This window comes from Scomber scombrus, chromosome 5, assembly GCF_963691925.1.
Source record: "Scomber scombrus chromosome 5, fScoSco1.1, whole genome shotgun sequence".
NCBI lineage: Eukaryota > Metazoa > Chordata > Actinopteri > Scombriformes > Scombridae > Scomber > Scomber scombrus.
This window is the reverse complement of record NC_084974.1, coordinates 7,696,622-7,716,195: the sequence shown is the minus strand read 5'-3', so window position 1 is coordinate 7,716,195 and position 19,574 is coordinate 7,696,622. Positions and strand designations below refer to the sequence as shown.

The 19,574-nt window shown below is 40.6% G+C and overlaps 1 protein-coding gene across 1 annotated transcript; it reads right to left on the bottom strand.

Moving 5' to 3' along the window:
* Positions 1 to 27: 27 nt before the first annotated feature.
* On the bottom strand, positions 28 to 19,189 carry LOC133980957 (myelin protein zero-like protein 2). Its single transcript, XM_062419846.1, has 4 exons — positions 18,989 to 19,189; positions 4,136 to 4,305; positions 3,595 to 3,805; positions 28 to 2,942 (listed from the first exon to the last, which is right to left on the bottom strand). The coding sequence occupies exons 1-4, from the start codon at positions 19,041 to 19,043 to the stop codon at positions 2,758 to 2,760; spliced, it is 621 nt and encodes a 206-aa protein (XP_062275830.1). The 5' UTR covers positions 19,044 to 19,189; the 3' UTR covers positions 28 to 2,757.
* Positions 19,190 to 19,574: the final 385 nt, after the last annotated feature.

Here is a 19,574-nt window from a genome sequence, read left to right as displayed (position 1 = left end):
TGTTTTTTTTTAATAAAAGCTCTATAACAAACAAATACAGTGACACTTTTAAACAGAATATAATACTTCTGGCATTATCTAAAAAAAATAGAAAAATCTATAAACATTGCTAGGTATTACATCACAAGTACGACCCTCACAAAAGGAAGAAAGACAGGTATTACAGTAATTTGTTAGTAGACGTGATGCATTCACAGGCGCAAGGACATTTTTGCATTCAAAGGGTTTTCAGATCTGACTGTGCGCTCCCACACACATCAGTATTTGGCCTTCAGACTTAATGACAGCAACAGAACATTTATGCGTTGTTTTTTTTTGTTGTTTTATTTTTCCATGTAATCTGATGTGACACAAGCACCTCAGCCTACAGTTTTAGGACAGAACTGCTTTCAGGGAGTGCTCTGAGACTAGTAGGTATTATGATGATGTGGTTAACTGACTGAAATGCAAGACCTACAGTATCCCAGTATGAAAACCTCATAAAATATGACAGATTCAACATATAATATTCCATGAAGTCAAACTGAGAATGGGTTGTAAATCTTAGGCACCCATAGAAATTTAAAGGTCACATGTATGGCTCATCGTGGCAGCAGCTGCCTTACTCGCTGACTGCTTACATTCCAATATCTTTAATTAAATCCATTGCCTGTTGCAACTAATTTTGGCATTAAGTTCCTACACTTAACAATAGCCATGTCTTCAATAACAGGCATTTTTTAAACATGCATCGACTGTTTTTTCCTTCAGGACAGCAACATAGCCAGCTTCAGGATAACAGTGCCTCTCACTTTATAACTCCTGCTGTTTCAATCAGATGTCTTCCCTCGTATGAATATTTCTGGACTAAAGTTACATTTGATCTTGTTTCAGAGACTTCATCAAAAGCAGTGCTCTGATCTCTTTGTTCTTATTTTTGTTCAAGAACTTTCTATCCGTTTTCCTGCCATTCTTGAACAATGTGCTTGTTTTCAACACAGCGGCAACGCTCTCTTCAACGAGGCCCCAGTCGGCAGGACCGTGGAACGTAATCCACGGGTGCCATCTGGGCATCCCTCCAGCAGGCTTCCCAGCTGGCTTCATATCAGTGTTTTTGTCTCTCTATCTGTCCCCACCTCCTCAGTCGGAGTCGTCACCGCCATCGTCGTCTGAGCTCGGGGCCTCCTCCTCTGAGGAGCTGGGGTCTTTGGTGCTGGCTTCTGAGATCATGCCGTCTGAACTGTCGATCTCTATGGACGTCTCTGATAAGTAGAGGTGGACGGCCCTCGATGGGTGACTGAGAGTGGGACACACACATACACAGAGCGGACAAGAAGAGCAACACGCACACAGAAAGGGAAATGCATTCATGCATGAAACATTCATGCATTATTTATGTATGTGCATGTGTGTAGGTCACACACAATATAGACAGTACAAAGACAAGCAGGCAACAAAAACACAGCAGCAGGGACAAAGGGTTAGAGTCACACAAGTCCCAACTTGAGAGTGAAAGTGGTTCATCTTGGATTTGATTGGGTAAAATAATTCCCTTCCTTCATCAACTTTTTTCAATGAAGAGTTTGGGGTTTTGAAGCCTGAATAAATCAACCAAGATGACAGCAAAGTTGTCAACTTTTTCCTTGAGAGGCACAGCTTTTGAAGTCTGGTGCATAGGTTACAGTATCGCAGCACAGTTTCAACGTTAACCAGTTAGGGCACCTATTACAGAAAGATCTGAAAACCCAAGAAAGAAGCAAAGAAGTCCCAAAGGTTACCCAAGAAAAGACATTTTTCACAAAATAGCTCATTGTTCAAAACAGACAACAGGTCATCAGAGATACTTCTAAATGACAAAAACATTTGTTGAAATTTAGAGTTGATTTGGAATTTAATTAACATATTTAAGTGTGAAATGTCTGTTTCCAACAAGTGCTCTGCACCAGATTTGCATTTAATAGCACCTTCTATATTGCTGCAGAAGTCACAAAATGATGCTTATAACACCACAGAATCTCAGAAAAATACAACCATAAAACATCAGTAGTGAAAAAAACAGAAATAAACACAATCTTCATCCTGTAGATCCATAAGGACCCCCATTAAGCGGATCAGACATACGATATGGGAGTTGATAAGAGCTTTATATGGGTGATAATGTATCCCATGATGTGGTGATTAATACAATACTTCAATAGAAGCCATGAAACTGCTAATTCATTGTTCCACAGTTTCTATTGTTTGTTAAAATAACATATCAAACATGTGGCTGGAACTGCTGTGGTATGTTGGGGTTTGAAATGTATTAGTAGGGAAGTAAACAGCAGGAATACAGCATTGTTCTACCTCTAAATCATCAAAACATTTACTCTAAACAGGAAATGTGTTTTGGAGCCCATTTAGCTGAACAGGAAAAGATGAACTGATAAAACAGTTGTTTCCTTAAAAGAAATGAAAGGCACACAGTGATAATTAAAGCTAGACAGCGTTCTGTTTTCGGTTCTGTATCTACAACTTCTACATAAAGGCACGTTCTCATTTTTAATTCTCCTTAATGACAGCTGCCCGTCAACTGGTCCAGGTTTTGGATCCAAAGACTGCGGTTGGAGAGGAAGCAGGAAGAGAAAACATCCAGAAGGAAAAGTAGACCCAGGACCCAAGAAGGAGCACCACTTGCCCCGATCCCCAGAGTCAGACGGAGAGCGAGAGAGGAAGTGTGCGATTCTTCTTTTCCTCTCTCTATCCCCCTCTTCCTCTCTCTGTGTCTCTTTCTTGGTCTTACCACGCCGTGGGGTCTTTTCTCTCTTTGCGTGGAGCTTCCTCGTGCCCGTGCTCGAGCCCTTCATGCCTCTCTCTCTTCCGCTTGCACCTCCTGCAGGACACAATGATGATGAGGAGGACGACCACAGCAGTGATACCGCCTCCGATGGCCAACGCCAGAAAGAGAAGCTCTGAGAAAGAGGCTGTAGAAGGGAAACACAGGAACGCAGGCTGAGTGCGCTTGCTTGACATTTTCAGAGACGTTTCACTGTGCATTCATATGTGTGTTTGCTTTATTGGCATGTTTCCACTGTTAGACATGCTATAGCAGCATGGTCCACCAGCTCGGTCCATACTGAAATATTACAACAATTAATGTGGATGGATCGTCGTGAAATTTTGTTCAGACATTTGTGTTCACTAGAGAATAAAATATAGACTTGAACACTTGAAAATAACATGTAGCCTTGAAGCCAAATGAAATGATCCAATTAATATATCCCAAAGTAGGTCGTTTGAACATAAATGTGACAACCAAAAGTCACAACACCATTGATCCGCTGCTATAGCATCATCTTTGTTGATGTTTTAATTCAACATATACTGAACATTTGCATTACTTTTAATTATATTTGTGTCAAAACCAGGATATAAAATTCATAATAACATCCATTCAGAAATTCGCAGGAAATGATTTTCTTCATTTCATTACTGACATTTAATTACTGTGCTGGTTGACTTGTGCTGTCCTCTCTTATTTGGCATTTCAGCATGATATTAAATGTGAATCAGACAAAACAAGACTATGTTAATGAAATACTGGAGGTAATATTTGGTCTTAAAATCAAAGCTGACCTGTTGTGACGACACGGAGTCGAATCTCTCCGACCGCGCCGTGGACATCCGGCGGATTCTTGACATGACAGAAGAAAGTGCCGTTGTAGGTGAACTTGACCTCTCGAATTATGATGGAGGCATCACGGCCCATGATGTCACCCGCCCAAAGAATGCGCTTCCTGAAAATGCCATCTATAGGAGGATACGGTCGCTGCTGGTAGTGGAACACCTACAAGTACAATTAAAAGAGTAGATTTAGTTGATTTGGTTTCATTGATTGGATTGTCACAGATTTGGAAGTTATTGCAAAATAAGACGAGAGCTGCTGGGGAGAAAGAGAAAGACCTAGACCTGCAGCATCTTTTCTCTATTCTCAATATGCACACATACACAGAGACACACACAAGCTGTCTTGGTGGCTCCGTAGGGAGCTTGATGACTCACCGACTCCTCTCTCAGTCATCTGAGGGGGTGGATGCTCCCTGACACAGTGAGGGAGGTTTGATCTCAGTTTCTTACAAACACACACAGATAGACAGACAGGCACACACAAACTCACCGACTCCTCTCTGCCCGGTTTTAGTGGTCTGAAAGTCCAGGATACCACAGTGTGGCTGGGGTTGATGGGAGCAGAACTTTCGAATGTGCACTTCAGACGAACATCCGTCCCATTGACAGCTTCCATATTCCCTGATGTGTATATACGCATCCCGCTGACCTGCAGCACGCCTGCAACATACGAACATATGGCAGAGAAGAGGAGTTGATTTCAAAGGCAGAATACAGAGCGTGCAGTACAAAATCAATACATACATAGATGAAAACATTGTGAAACAAATCTAATGCTTCATTTGAATTCACCCTCATCAGTAAATTCCTGCCTAGCAAGTGCATGCAGTGCACCCAGTGACCCTACCGCTGCCTGTGCAGAGCTGCTGCAAGAAAAATCATTAACTCCAAGTTGTCACTATATCTGTATTAGATATGTCTATTATATACTGCACTGAAATTCCACATATTGGTCCAACTGCTGAAGATTAGATCTGCGAAAAATGAGAGTGAACTCCCTTTAAGCATCTCCTTTATTATGTCATGAAACTGATTTCGGATCGACAGGCCAAATCTGTGACACTTTTTTATGAATAATAGCCACTTTAGCTACACACTCGCAGTCAGGACAGGCCTGAAATTGAGAGTCAGCTGTATATTGTATGGATATGGACTATATCAATCTTTACAGTATGTGGTAGACCTATTAGATGGAAAATGTATAGACTGGAAGAGTGGAGAGGGATATTGGCAATGATTTGACTCTTCCATATAATGATGGATGGAGCACCAAAGAATGGAGTTAGCACTGACACACACACACACACACACACACACACACACACACACACACACACACACACACTGCATGCTCTGTCCCAGGAAGCGACGTGCTTATTGCTGAGTTCCTGCCTGGCAGACAGTAAACATCACGCCTCACTCCCTCTCCCCAAAAAATCTTGTTTATGGAGGCAGATCCAACCTTATTCGAAAGCAGCCCTGCGAGTGTGTGTGTGTGCATTGGTCTAGTTCTCTATGGAATTTTATGAACAAGCTGTCTAGTCCAACTCACTTGGGCTATTTATAGAGAGAGCTCTATACATCCTAATAATATCCGCAGCCATGTCTAGCCTTATTAAAGTCAGTGCCGAAGCACAAAGCATATCCTCCATGCACAGAGCTAACAGCACACACAGTGAAGGGTAACCGAATCTATTCCTAACATCATTAGCACACTTCATATGAGGACCCTGCAGAACAAGCCAATACTTTATGAGAGCTTTGACTGACACTTGAGTCTTACAGAGGAGTTGTCTGTGACTCAATGTGTCAAATGAGTGCGTGTGTCATTCCAGGCCTCAGTTTTAAATATGAGGTAATGGTTGTATTGATGCAGTCAGTGAGCATTACAGTAATAGTCTGACGTGTATAACCTCTAGCTGACTACCATGAATTACAGTATATCATAAAGATTTATTTCAACCCTAAAAAGGTGGGTTAAGCTCTATTCTGCCATTTAAAAAGTGCATTAAGTGAGTCAGGGTGGGTTTGAATTGTGGGGTTTTGCCATTCAATGAATGTCAACATAAGGCTCCAGGCAATGAAATGAAGAAGTTAAGGGAAGGCAACTTGAGCCATATCATTACTCCTGTCCTGCATTATAATCACAGTAAGCATTAATGCAGGAGCTAGCTGGGAAAATGTCAGCAGGGGCTTGGCTCCTTGGGCAGCATGTTCTGTTCCTTATTAGGCTGGAGAGAGTTTCCTGTGGGCTGGGTTGAGAGAGTGGAGCGGCCAGAAGGCCCCCACACAGCATTAAACAGACAGGCTTCTCTGTCATCGCCAGCTCTAACAGCGCTCTAACAGCCTAATGTGTTTTAAATGAGCCCGATGAAACCTGGGAGGAGAGTGTACAAGTGAGCAATATAGGCAGAGTACACACTGAAGAAAAATGTGTATCTTTGCTGCCCGTCTTTGTCGTCCATCTGACTCAAATTGATATTTTTCTTGAATAAGAAATGATGGCAAAAGCAAGGAGATTGCTGCTTGAGTCAAGAAAGATGTTAAAAATGTTTTCACTTTAAAGGCAGTGACAACATATTTTGTCATTTAGCCTCTCATTTGACAGCATCACAAGAATTTCTGTCAAATTTAGGACAATTCTGGCCAAGTCCATTTTTTTAGCTGTTTTATATGTGCTCATTTCACCAGTTTGAAGTGGGTTGGAAAAAAGTGATGTCACCTACTTCTTTGATGACATTTGCTGGCTTTTTTGCAGCATATTGCTGTTTTATGTTGCCAGCATTGTCAAACAAATCTAATCAAACCACACCCACACTGCCCTGATGAAGCAGATTATCTGAGGTTTTTACTGTTAAACATTTCAAATAATATCTAAAGATATTAAGATGCTGTTTTCCACCCTTTAACTTTAATTATTCTAGGTTCAGTCATTAATACTTTCTGTAATAGATAAATACTTAAGATTTGAAAACAATTTTTTTCAGACTTTTAAAGGTGCAGTGTGTAAGATTTAGTGGCATCTAGTGGTGAGTTTGCAGATTGCAACAAACGGAATATTCCTCCCCTCACTCTCCCCTCAAAGAATATGCAAAGGCTCTCTCTAGAGCCAATGTTTGGTTGGTCCGTTTTGGGATACTGTAGAGACATGGCAGTGCAACATGGAAGTGGACCTGCTCCCTACGTAGGCGATCATACACTAATTAAAACAGACTTATGAATATTATATTCTCTTTCTGCCAAGTCTGTTCCGCTAGATTCCTTTAAATTACTCTATTAGTATAATGATTAGCTTTGATGGGTGGACTTTCACGCCTCCTCTTCCACTTTTCTCTCTCTCCCTCATCTGACTGTTCATGTGTGTAGAAACGCTGAAGTTGGAGGATTAAACTGCCTGTGTTCAAGATATTGAACATCAGTGTTGGCTGTATTAGCTCAGCTAGTAATGATTTTCTCCCTGGCAAGTGTGTGTGTTCCCAACCTTAGCAGAAAAGTCTGATACACAAGGTAAAAGTCTCATATCCCATTTGAAAGTTGAGAGAGAAAAAGACAGGTGAGTTATGTTAAAACTGATAATATATGGTTTTCTGTTTTTATACCTAGATGAGGATACTATCTCTACATCCTTATGTCTAAGGATTTTGTGCACATTGAGACTGGCTGAGCAGTAGCACAATGCCTATCTTCCTCTACCAAACATGCTATAATGATTCATCATGCTTCATATATCAGGAGAGAAAGGGGGTCCTCCCTTAACCAATCTATTTACAATACACAAATGTAAATAAGCGTTGCAAATTTCCTTCAAACAACAAGAAGTAAAACACTTTGAAGTGTGCCGTCCTTTGACACAAGCTGAGCTGATTAAGAATTATGGTTAATTGGGCCTTTTTGCAGGCAGAATGGATATTAGCAAAATGACGGCACTGTTAGGGCTACGTACAGCGCTTCAATTACGCACTGTAGTAATTTCTCCCTGTAGCTAAAAGTACATGATCACTAATCATTCATTAGCGAGAGCTAATTGCTGAGGAGGGTGCATGCCATTACATGAGTGAAGACATTAAGAGCACAGAATTTGACTCATTTAGAGAAAGAGAGGAGAGAGAGAGAGAGAGAGAGAGAGAGAGAGAGAGAGAGAGAGAGAGAGAGAGAGAGAGAGAGAGAGAGAGAGAGAGAGAGAGAGAGAGAGAGAGAGACATAATGACAGAGTGAGTTTAAGTGATGAACAAGAGCTTGATGATTACATAGATGAAAGCAAGAGTGCTGGATGGATGGAGAGGCCGGAGCATGTATTCCTCAACATCACATCAGTCTGTGAGGAGGAGATAAGATAATTTTGGTTAAGTGTTTGCTTGTTTGTCTGTCTAATCTTCTACTCCAGCGTGTCTCTCACTCCAGTCTAAGTCGTTCACTTGTTTATGTCTGGACATCCTGCTTGTATGGCCAGTGCTGACCACACCCAGCATCCAGAGACAGACCTTTCACAGTTTATTAAGATGGAGTTATGTACCCTACAGAGGAGGGCAGGGTAGAAAGTGCAGACAAATATATGAGTTTATCGTTTCAAATATTGAGGACATTGTCTGCGGACACTTGCAGACAATCTGTCTCTAGGAGTAAGTTACATTAAGGCTTTAAATGCTTATAATTATTTATTATTATTATTATTTCAAGTTGACACAAAAGTAGTGCTGAGTCAGAACAAGAGGAAAAAAAATCTCATAATGAATCAATACTAAAACTAGACTTTATTGTTTATTTTGCTCATTGAAGTTATGAAATGGGAAAAGGAGATCTATTAAACTCCTCAGAGGTAATTAGAAAGACTAAATTCTTTTTTTCTCTCTGTGTGCTGACACTTCTCTGTTTAATAGCCCAATTGCTTGAACTTGAATCTACCACAGCAACAATTTAAGATTTTCCCACATCAGATTTCACCTCAGGTCAGCATCTTATCAAAAACTTCTTGAATCAATGCTTGTGCATATTTTGGTCTATGTAAACTGCAGATGTTTCTATAAGTCGTCAAATGTTATCCTTCGTTGTTAGTCTTGTGTGCGTGTGTCTGTGTGTGTGTGTGTGTGTGTGTGTGTGTGTGTGTGTGTGTGTGTGTGTGTGTGTGTGTGTGTGTGTGTGTGTTCACGCGCATGTCTTTCAATCTTTGGGAGCACCAATTTCAGTCGAAAACCAGTGTTGTGAGGATATTTCTGACACCATTCCTCACAACTTCAGAGGGTAATTTGGATGAAGATTTGGTGAAGTTTTAAGGTGAAGGTTAGAATTAGGTTTAGATTAAGTTTAGGGTAAAAGCTGGGTTTAGCATTTAGTTGTGATGGTTAAGGTTAGGGTGAGGGGGGTTGTGTCCTCACAAGGATATAAAGACAAACGTGTGTGTGTTGGTGTGTTCGTGTCGGGCTTGGCATCTCCCAGGGGACTCACTGTTGGCACAAGACCAAAACCTTTTTACAGATCTCATACACGCACACGTATTCTCCATTAGATGTACTGGTGTTGGCAATAGTCCATATTATCTGTCAATATGTCTAATATATAACAATAAAATGAACTTGCTGAACCTTTAATGCACTTTATGCTACCCGTCAACACTCGGTGGTACAAACTGCACTGGTCGACTGGCCCGTCTGAAGCCAAAGAGAGCAAAATACTTTCATCGAGTGTAGAATAATCAAACCATGCCCACTCAACTGTGATTAGGTTTGCTTGGCTTGGCAGTCATCCCAAGATTGTATAAAAGCCTTCCAAAGAAGCAGAAGAAATATCAAGTAGTGTTTGACCTGCCCATATAATATTTCACCCAATGTCAAAGAGTGTAGGCATGTTTTAAAGTGCATAACCACTATGGTAGATGCTTTATAGTGTGTTTAGTATCACATTACCGGATATATCTGTCCTGTGTCAGTACAAAGTCAAGGTCTGGCAGAATATATTTACATCCTGCTATAGCTGAACAAATATTGTGTGTTGTTTGTACTAATCGCCAAAGTCAAGTCTGCCATGTTACACTCTATATTTATTAAATAAAGTGCTCTTGGGGAGCAAATACTACTGCCAAGACTGAACAACAATGAAATATGTTCCACCTTGGACCGTGACCTACCTTTACACCGTGCTGAAATCTCTTAAAAATATTGGTGTGACATTTCGGGAAATAGGCTTACAACCAGTAGATTGGAAGAAAGGGAAACTGAAAGAAAGCAAAATTGGTATATTTCCCAAAATGTCAAACTATTCCTCTAAGTGTTTTTTCTTTACGTTCCAGCAAACAAACAGAAAAACAAGGGGAATATTTCCAAAATCTTTGCATTTTTTAAGCCATTCTGGGTGTGTTTCACACAGCAGTGAGGCATGCTTGGTATATGGAGCTCTTGCCATAACTGCTCTGCAAACATCTCCTCTGGTATTCTAAATATTCCCTTTGAATATCTCAAAAACGGTCCACAGAATGAATCTAACGAGGCAGCCTTAATGCACAGTCCAAATCTTTGTCAAAGTTTCTATGTCACCTCGTGACTTGAGGGCTTGTTGATATAGCTTATGAATATGTGAATTTGAAAACAGAATATAGAGAGCACAGAGAACAGAGCTGTTTTAGTAAGAAGTAAGAAAATATCTATGATCTGATTATGATATCCAGGATCCAGGGAAATGATAGGCATATGGATCAGTTACCAATCATACTTTAAGAGGTGTTTTCTTTACACTGGACACCTGATCTTTTCTTTTGCCAAGAGGATGTGTCTTCTTGAACTTTAAGAAAGGAGAGGAAATACTGCAGGACAAATCAAGCAGTTGGCACAACTCTCTGAATCAGGAAATTGGTTCCATTACATTATTTCCTAGACGTTGTGTTTATGCCTTTCCTCTCTTCATTATGGTTCAGAAACAAAGGGACCACCAGAGGAAACCTGAGTCTCTGCTGCCCCAGTTTTGGAGGAAACACTTAGGACAGGACTAAAGACACAAAGAGCCCAATGGATTACAAAGAGTCTCTTCTCTCCTTTGTAAGAGGTTTCACAGACCCAGGTTAGTTTTCTGTTTTTTTCTTTTTTGTAACAAGGCCTATCTTTCATGGATGAATCAAAGGCTGGGAATAGTGGGTTCAGGTAACAGTGTGTTTACAGAATAGGAGGACATAAAGTTGAGAGAGAGTGTTGAGTGGTGTAATGGGAGGGAACCCTTGAGATGGACATAAGAGTGTGTAACATACTGTACTGTACACTTCCTCCACACAGGTTTCCGTTCATTCCACTCAGACAATGAAGTTGTGCCAAAACAAGCAAATATGGCTAAAGGGTATGTCTTCACACACTTTTGTGCTGTTTTTCAAAAATTGGTGCCCTTAGTTCCAGTTGGAGGAAACAATAATGCAGCAGTATACAATGATATTTTAGACAATAGTGTGATCTCAACATTGTGGCAACAGTTTGTGGAAGGTCTTTCCTGCTTCAACATGACAATAGCCCTGTGTAGAAAGCCAAGTTATTACATAAAGGTTTTCTCAGTTTGGTACGTAAGAGTCCTGAGAGCCATGACCTCAACCTATTCCAACACCACTGGGATATGAATACCAGTTATGAGCCAGGTCTTATCGCCCAACACCAGTGGCCAACCCCACTAACGGCAGCAGATACCTACAGCCAGGTTCTAAAAACTTGCTAAAAGCTTTGAACCAGCTGTTAAAGAGGTAGATTTATTCCCATGTTTTTGGAATAACAGGTTTAACTATCACATATGGGTGTAATATTTGGGCAGCTGCATACTTTTGGCCATGTAGTGTGTGGTAAAAAATGAAAATGTGCACACAGCATAGCATCTGTTTCACTTCTCTCAACACAACGTTCATTTACAGTCCTATCTGTAAATTCTTTACTTTTATTTTTTCTATAATTATTATCATTGGTGCTAAGCTGAGCTTTCTGCACTTCAATCTTCTCACACACCACTTGTCATGAAACCGAGCAAGCTGGACTATTTTACTTGGACATTCTGTTGATAGAGTTTGACTTTCTGCAGGCGGCCCTGTTTTCTTTCAGCCATGGGGACCATCCTTGCACGTGCCTGTTAGTTAAAAAACTGAAGTACTAAGCAAATGTAAAACCTTTCATAAATTTGATTTAGGGGAGGTTACTTAATAAAGGGTAGCAGCACAGCCATTTATTTATATGAAAATGACAGAACATGTTATTTTGATACTGCATTCTTTTTTTTTATTCCTTCCTCTCCCCTGCGCACACATAAACTTTCCCAAACTACAGAAATGTGTCTGAATACACTCTAAAGGTCAAAGTAAACACAGAGCAAGCATCCATCTCTTTTTCTAACTCTTTCTTCCTCTCCCTCTTTTTTTACCCCCTCCTGCTTCCTCCAGGACAATTGTAATTCATCAGGCAGCTGTGTCCCAAGGAAACGTGTGGTGGGTGAGTGAGGATAAGAGTTTAATCCATCAAACCTTTTCCACTCCCACCTCGGAGCTGACTCAACAACTTCTCCCCGGGATTATAGACTCCTGAGGGGGGGTCTGCTGTGTATGCTTCAATCCAACTCGCCCACAGCCCACAGGCTCCTGTTGGGTGGACAGTCCAACCCTCAAAAGCCAGCTTTAGTTTCACACATTTACTATGAAGCTTAACTCACTGTTTGGCGTCCTCCAGTGCAATGATTCAGAGTGGATGTAGTCCCACTGTGACTACCACCTCTGCTCAGGACCTGCTTTACTTTCTGTTTTAAAGGGAAACACCATGGATTTTAATCATGAAGATCAGATTACTTGTCACTAAGAGAACCACTCAGCCTGTAAACAGTTTTAAAATGCTGTTTGTGGCTCTGAATGGAGATTTTAAAGCCTGACTATGTAACATTTGATAGAACAGTTAAAAAGAATGAATCAATAAGTAATTAAACACAGCCAAGCTCAATTTTCTTACACTTTGTGGCTTTGCTGCTACAGCTGTACTAGCATTTAGCATCATCCCATAACTGTCATTTCTGGCAGCAGTGGCCACTGCTTAGCAAAGGTTACATAATATCAGTAAGTACACAAGTACTACAAGAAAAATAACCAGGCTTGGGGAGTAACGGAATACATGTAACAGCGTAATTAGGTAATTAGGTAATTAGGTTACGTAATTAGGATACAATTAAAAAGGTAACTTTATTCCACTACAGTTACAGAAAAAATAGATGTAATCTAATTACAGGTACATTTTTTTTTAAAGGGGATTTTTTATCAGGATTACAATTTTAAAACACATTTTACAATAAAGAACTTTATACTACCATGCACTGTAAAAGTCCCAAACGTGAGCAGAGCAAAGGGGAAATTATATCTCTGAGTAGAGGATGATACCGCATGACGAGTGCAGCAGGCATGTCACTCCCAAAGACTGGCAGTTATAAGAGAGCTAAGGTTGATAACAGCTTGATGACAGCGTGTAGCGCACATTAGTGCGCTCCACTGATATGACTGTGTGTGTGTAACGTGTTGACCTGACAGTGGGTCACTGGTCACCGAACACTTTCAATACTGAATGAGTCAAAGAAAACTCAGACTCAGACTCCACACAGCCAGCGGGCCAGGCGGTGTTTCATCACAGGTTTTACCTGAGAATGTTACAACACCATGAATTGCGCAGTATTTGCACCGCTATCTGCTGCATTTTATTTCTACCAAATCTGCGCTAATCTGCATGTGAGAACAACACGCAGGTGGCTCTATGTCACAGCTGGCTGTATGTCACAGCTGGTTGTATGTCACAGCTGGCTGCAGCATCATTCAGCAGCTGAAACAATAAGTGTGTCTCCAAACTGAGAAAAGGGCTGTGCGCATTTACACACACGATACAGCAGTGGTAACTTCATTAACACCAGATCGATCAGGATCTAATGGTAATTAATGTTCCTTTGCACATTTACACAGATCAGCTGTTACACACAGACTCAGGTTAATATGTGGGATTGTTTATAATAAAGCAGAATTTATGGATGAACCTGAGCTCCATCACAGCTGTCAGGACATTTTTATTTTTAAGTAGCTGAAATTAATTTAAGTACATCCAGAGTCTGACTGAAGATTTCGCCCTTAGTTAGCACCAATTCTCTGAACACATTAACGTCTCCTCCCTAACTGCGTGTAGGTATTTTCGCTGGTCTTTGTCAATTAGATGGGTTTTTTTTAAAGAAAGTGGCCCATATTGTATTTGGTATTGCAGTAATCCTAAAGTAACGGAACGTTATCATGTTACATTACTTTAATATTGTGGTACTTGGATTACGTTACTGACTACATTTTTTAACAGGTAACTAGTAACTGTATCGGAATACAATTTTAAAGTAACTCCCAACCCTGAAAATAAATGATGTCATCAAGATCATCCACAATTTGAACACTCAGGGGTGAAGTTTGGAAGACGTATGAATGCCGGATATGGAAGGATCTAATAAAAGATGCTACTCAGTATTATGGGAGAGGTAGGTCTAAAAGTCAGTATATCTGCAATTCTACTGCAATCAAACATCTTTTAAACAATTTTATCTTGCAAGTAGCCAGACTCAAAAGTCAAAGTGCAATGCTAAACCACTGGAAGGCCTCTTGAACTCATAGTCATATCAGAATTAGCAGACAGCTAACAGTCTAAGAGTAGGATTCCACAAGTGGTAAATTAAAAGCTATGAAGCATCATTCCTACTCAGCTGCTCTGTATTTCTTCCCCATCCTGGTACTTTATATTAACTGGACATTGGACTGTCACTGTTTGCACATACGCCAGAGCCAGCCGGAACCTCACACTAAAAACATCAAACCACTCTTGTATATATCAGTCACATGGGCTTCAATGTAAATGAGTGTCAGGTAATTACGGTTTAGTGAAGAAAAACCGAGTGGCAGCTTCGGCTATACTTTCAATACAGTCTACTTTTGTTAGTCAGTCTTTTAATAACAATGGCTGGATGTTCTGGAGAACATACAAAAATCTGATACTGTACAAAGAAAAGGAAATTAAGACAACGTCACAGAGCAACCCTCCTACCCGGGAAATTCTCTTATCATGACCAGCCTGCATTTAATCGCAAATCATTTCACAAATGGCAGCTGATAATGAATTTCCCCTGGTCTCTCTGATGATCAAATGACTCAGATAGGTCTGCCGCCATTCTGTGCAATTCTGTGATTTATTATACATTCTGTAAACGTAATGGAGGTGTTGCTTTAACTGGAACATTTGCTTGTGTACCGCAACTTTAAACAGTTGCATTGTGTAAGAAAAAGTGAGCTGCCAACAGAAAGTGTGTAATGCGTACAAATATGCAGTATTGCATGTGCACAGATGCAGATGAACACTGACCATGTGTGTGTGTGTGTGTGTGTGTGTGTGTGTGTGTGTGTGTGTGTGTGTGTGTGTGTGTGTGTGTGTGTGTGTGTGTGTGTGTGTGTGTGTGCGCATGTGTGTGCATGCATGCATGCGCGCGTGCGTGCGTGCACAGGCACTCGAACCTCAGATCAACCTCCAAACAGAAACATTTTCTATTCGGTGATGAATGCATTTCAAATCCTTGTTTACACTTGGAGCCCAGCATAGTCTCATGTTTTAAACATTACACAGGGAGTGCTTTGCATTCACAGTCAAACTCCTCACAGATGTATCCAATAAGCCCACTGTGTTAAGGATTGGTGGCTTTGGTGTGTTCTTGCACTTGAACGCGTCATTGTCAACACTACACACACCCCATACAATCCCATCAACCCCACACAAAGGCCAGACGTCCTCCTAGGTGTGTCAACACACCATGTCAAAAACCACAGCCATGCTCATTATACTGACCTATTATTGTGGAGAGATTAGAGACGCCATGGCAGAGAGATAGCTGTCATATCCCAGTACACAGGATACAAGAAGCTGCTCGTTTATTGTAAACCTGACGGAGTTAAATAGAATAAATAGAAATCTAAACAACCAGTGTAAGCACTGGTATGCTGCAGTCAATAGTCCTGTGTGTGTGCGTGCATGTGTGTGTTAAACCTGTAAATCAGGACAGGTCGGAACACGTCAGCCTGCAAGAATTTCAGGCGACTGGTTGAGGAGGAAGACAGAGTTTAATTAAAGCACCAAAGAAAAAGAAAAAACTATTTATCATCAGCAGAGAGGATTTTTTTTTTTATAAAAGCTTAGAAAAGTCTTTTAGCCTCCTGTCTGTGTTTGGTCAAGACAGGCAGAGAAATGAGAGTAATGTGTAAGTTGTTTAAACTAATCTAATGTTTGATTTAATTTTGCTTCCTTTTTTTAATTAGAAAAACTAAGCTTATATGTTAACTGCTACTACACCACATTATCTTTCGCAACAAATTGATATATATTAAAAAAAAACAATGAATCACATACAGATTCTGTCCGGAACATATGATAATAACAAAGAATTTGTCTTCAAACACGACTTTCTTATTTAAAACAAGAGAACAATGTGAGGTTGTGGAGGCGATGGACTGAACCACCCACCGTAACTGTCACTAGACATCGACAACAACTGTGAAGTTAGAAAGTAGAATATCAGATAAGGGTTGAGCCTGTGTAAAAGTCTGGTGGTACATACTTGTAAATAAAAGTTGGTGAAATCAGATTTCCTCAATTGGAAAAGCTGGGGCTGATTGTATTGTTCCAGCACAAGAACACTGTTTTCTTTTTGGGTCTTTGTGTTTACAGTACTTGATTGAAACTTGGAGGAGAAAGAGCACATACACCACACCACAAAAGGTGGCATGAGGGCCCGACATCCAATTCTTTTGCTTGAAGGCCCCAAAACTGGTTATCCTGACAGTGGTTTCATTCATTTTAAAATGTACATTAACGATTGATGGAAAAGCTGAATACATAAATAAATTGCTCTAGCAGGCGTATGCACACCAACATGATTTTGGTGTGACTGGAAGTTTTTATTCTAACTGTTGTGGTGGGTGCTCTTCCCTGAGTGCTGTGCTAAGGACTCAGTGAGTCATAAAACATAAGATGTGTTCATTCATCCATCTTTAACGCTGCATCCATCACAACACATAAATACAAATGAATATGATCTGGTTACGGTCTAGTCTAGAGAGCAATTCCAAAGAATAATAAATAATACAAATAATAAAAAAAATGATTCTCCTCTAAGGATACAGGGCATTGAGCATGTTGGACCTATGGCGAGGGGTGGTAATAGGTAACAGTAATTAAATCAAAGGGAGTCATTTTGTATTTATTTCCTTTTGTCACATGATCTGTTGATTTATATTTTCTATTCTGAGGGGAGGGCACCATGGTGTGACTAACACCTTTAGAGTCATGTGATGTGGTCATATGACCTGATGATACTATATAGGTGACACCTAGGTCCTCAGCTGTGAATACTAAGCCCTGATGAAGACCTCTGCGTTAGATCGAAACATGTTGGCTTTTTAATATGCAGTAGCCAGTGACAATAAAGGCTTTTTAATTTATCCGTTCCTCGCTATCAGTTTTTTGGAGTGCCTGGATATACAGTATCTTTTTCTTGTCACCCGAGAGCACCCGATTACCGTAGATATACATCTACAACTAGAGCTACCAACCATCTGTTCTTTAGCAATTCCAAAGTGCTGGGAAAAGAATACCCAAAAGTATTCTGGCACAAATTATGATTTATAGTGTTTGTTACAATTCCTGCCAACACACATTTGACGAAATACACAAAGGAGTATTTATCTTTGAGAGCGATGAGGGATTTTTTTTTTTAAACCACTGCAACACTTGCTGGGATTATGTTTGGAACAACGGGAAGAGAGGTGGTTTATTGTATTTGAGCTGTGTCATATCTCTGTAAAAAAACAAAAAAACAAAAAGAGAGTGAAAAAAAATGTTCTTTGAAGCAAATCTGCGAATGAATACTGACTGTCTTTGATCAGTGCGACGTGTCAAAAACGGTGGAGGGCCGATGGTAGATGTGTTAGCTGTGCTTAAGCAGAAATGCCATGGTGTATATACGGATGAAAATGATTATTTTGCACACAATTACGAAAATGAGCCGGGTCTGTTGACTTGTTTCATCATGCCCTGTCGTTTTGCAAACACAATAAAGCCAAAGGCAATGGGAGTGATTACAGCAGCACTGATATGAGAACTGAGATGCTGCTGAGCACCAATCCGTTCCAGCATGCCTTCCTCCATCCTCATGCTGTTATTTGATTATCTGTCCCTCTATATCCGCACAATATATTTAGTCATGATATGTCTGTGTCAGCCTGTGACCATGTTATGACTGATCTGCAGGCACATGCTCCTTGTAAACATAAGCAGCTTGCTTGTTGTAGTGAATCCCTACATGGTGCTTTGGCAGTAGATGGACACGTTCAATCAATATAATCCACTTAAGAGGGATGGACACAGATTACTTCAAGGTTAAACAACCTGAATGAATTGCCATTAATAGACCAATTCCTGATATTAAAACGTTTTCCATTAGCCGTGCCATTGCAACATTTGGATGTGAGCAGCTATGATAACAATTGAATGTAATTTATCTGTGTTTATTTCCATAGTTGTGCATATCTGACAAGTTGTTATGATCCAACTGAAATATCCTGGACCCCCGTCTACGGGAAGCAGGTGGACTTATCTGCGTCCAGCGGGTCACATCTCAGTCTCAGTGACGTATAAGCACGGATGCAGATTAATAAGCAGGAAAGGAGTAAGGTTACATGAAACCAAAACACAATGCCGCCAGGATCTGATCAAGGCAAATACTGTAAAGTCATTATGTTGTCAGAAGTAGCTGCTTTAAGACTTTGACCGGAATTCTTCAACGACCCACCCGGTGCCACTGTGCCAAATGTCTACTTTCCAATGACGCACGACAAGCGCTCAGAGATGGAGGTTAGGGGTCCCTGCGGAGCTTCACTTATGGACAGACAATCAGGGGTTCTTTATTTACTTAGAAACAGTAGAGTCTCTAAGGGGCCATCCTGCTTTGCCTTAAGATCGGGCCTGGTATGTTAAAAACGACCGCCAATGCAAAATTTTAGAAAAAACACACACAAAAATACTTGCTCAAACAGATAGGCCAGTTTATGTAATGTATCATTATAGAGGCAGTTATCTGTTGGGGAGTGTATAGGCGTATAGGCTACCGTATCCTGAGATGGACACATAGCAATCAAAATGATTTGACTTTAAAGATATAAAAATTCAAATATAAACTTAAGACACTAGCCTGTATGATTCATAATACAAATAAAGTGTTGAACCGAAACCCATATCAAATCAAAATCATCCTTTCGCTCGGATTACGCGCTCACACATAACCAAGGTCTCACCTGAAGCTGCGAGTCCAGTCAGGACGGTGAGGAAACAAAGCCCCTTTACGCACATTGGATAGACGGCAGGCTGTCCGATGACCAAGACAGCAGGAGTGGACTCACAGTGTCAGGAAAACTGCCTCGCAAGTCTCTGGATCCCTTTTTGAGAGGGTCGAAAACATGAAGTTACGTTAAGTCTTCTCCTCCACCTCGTCTAAACCAAAGACGCGTCCCAACCCGCCGCTGCCCTCGTACATTTCATTACAGCACCCTCCCACAACATTTTCGGGCGGAGTAACAAGTCATCAACTCTCCTCGCTGGTTTCTTATCTCTCTTTCACACATGTTAAACCCAAAGCCGGTACATTCTTGAAGGTAACCCAACCTGTTCTGCTGCTGCGTAAAACACATGTACATGTCTTGGGCTGTGCCAACGCTGTTGCGCAAACACATGTTCATATATATCAGATACAATGAATATCTAACCTCATATGATCTGATGTATCATTCATGATATAATAAAGCAGTATCTGATATATATAACAATACTGTGCGCTTCGACACGGCAAGTGAGACAATTAAATAACTTTATGACGGCGAATGT

Bases quoted from the DNA above. Each gene is read 5' to 3' on its own strand.
- LOC133980957 (XM_062419846.1), bottom strand. From the start codon at position 19,043: ATGTGCGTAAAGGGGCTTTGTTTCCTCACCGTCCTGACTGGACTCGCA. The intron at 4,306-18,988 runs GTGAGACCTTGG...CGTATGTTGCAG, and splicing joins GACTGGACTCGCAGCTTCAG to GCGTGCTGCAGGTCAGCGGG. The intron at 3,806-4,135 runs GTGAGTTTGTGT...TTGTACTTGTAG, and splicing joins AACCGGGCAGAGAGGAGTCG to GTGTTCCACTACCAGCAGCG.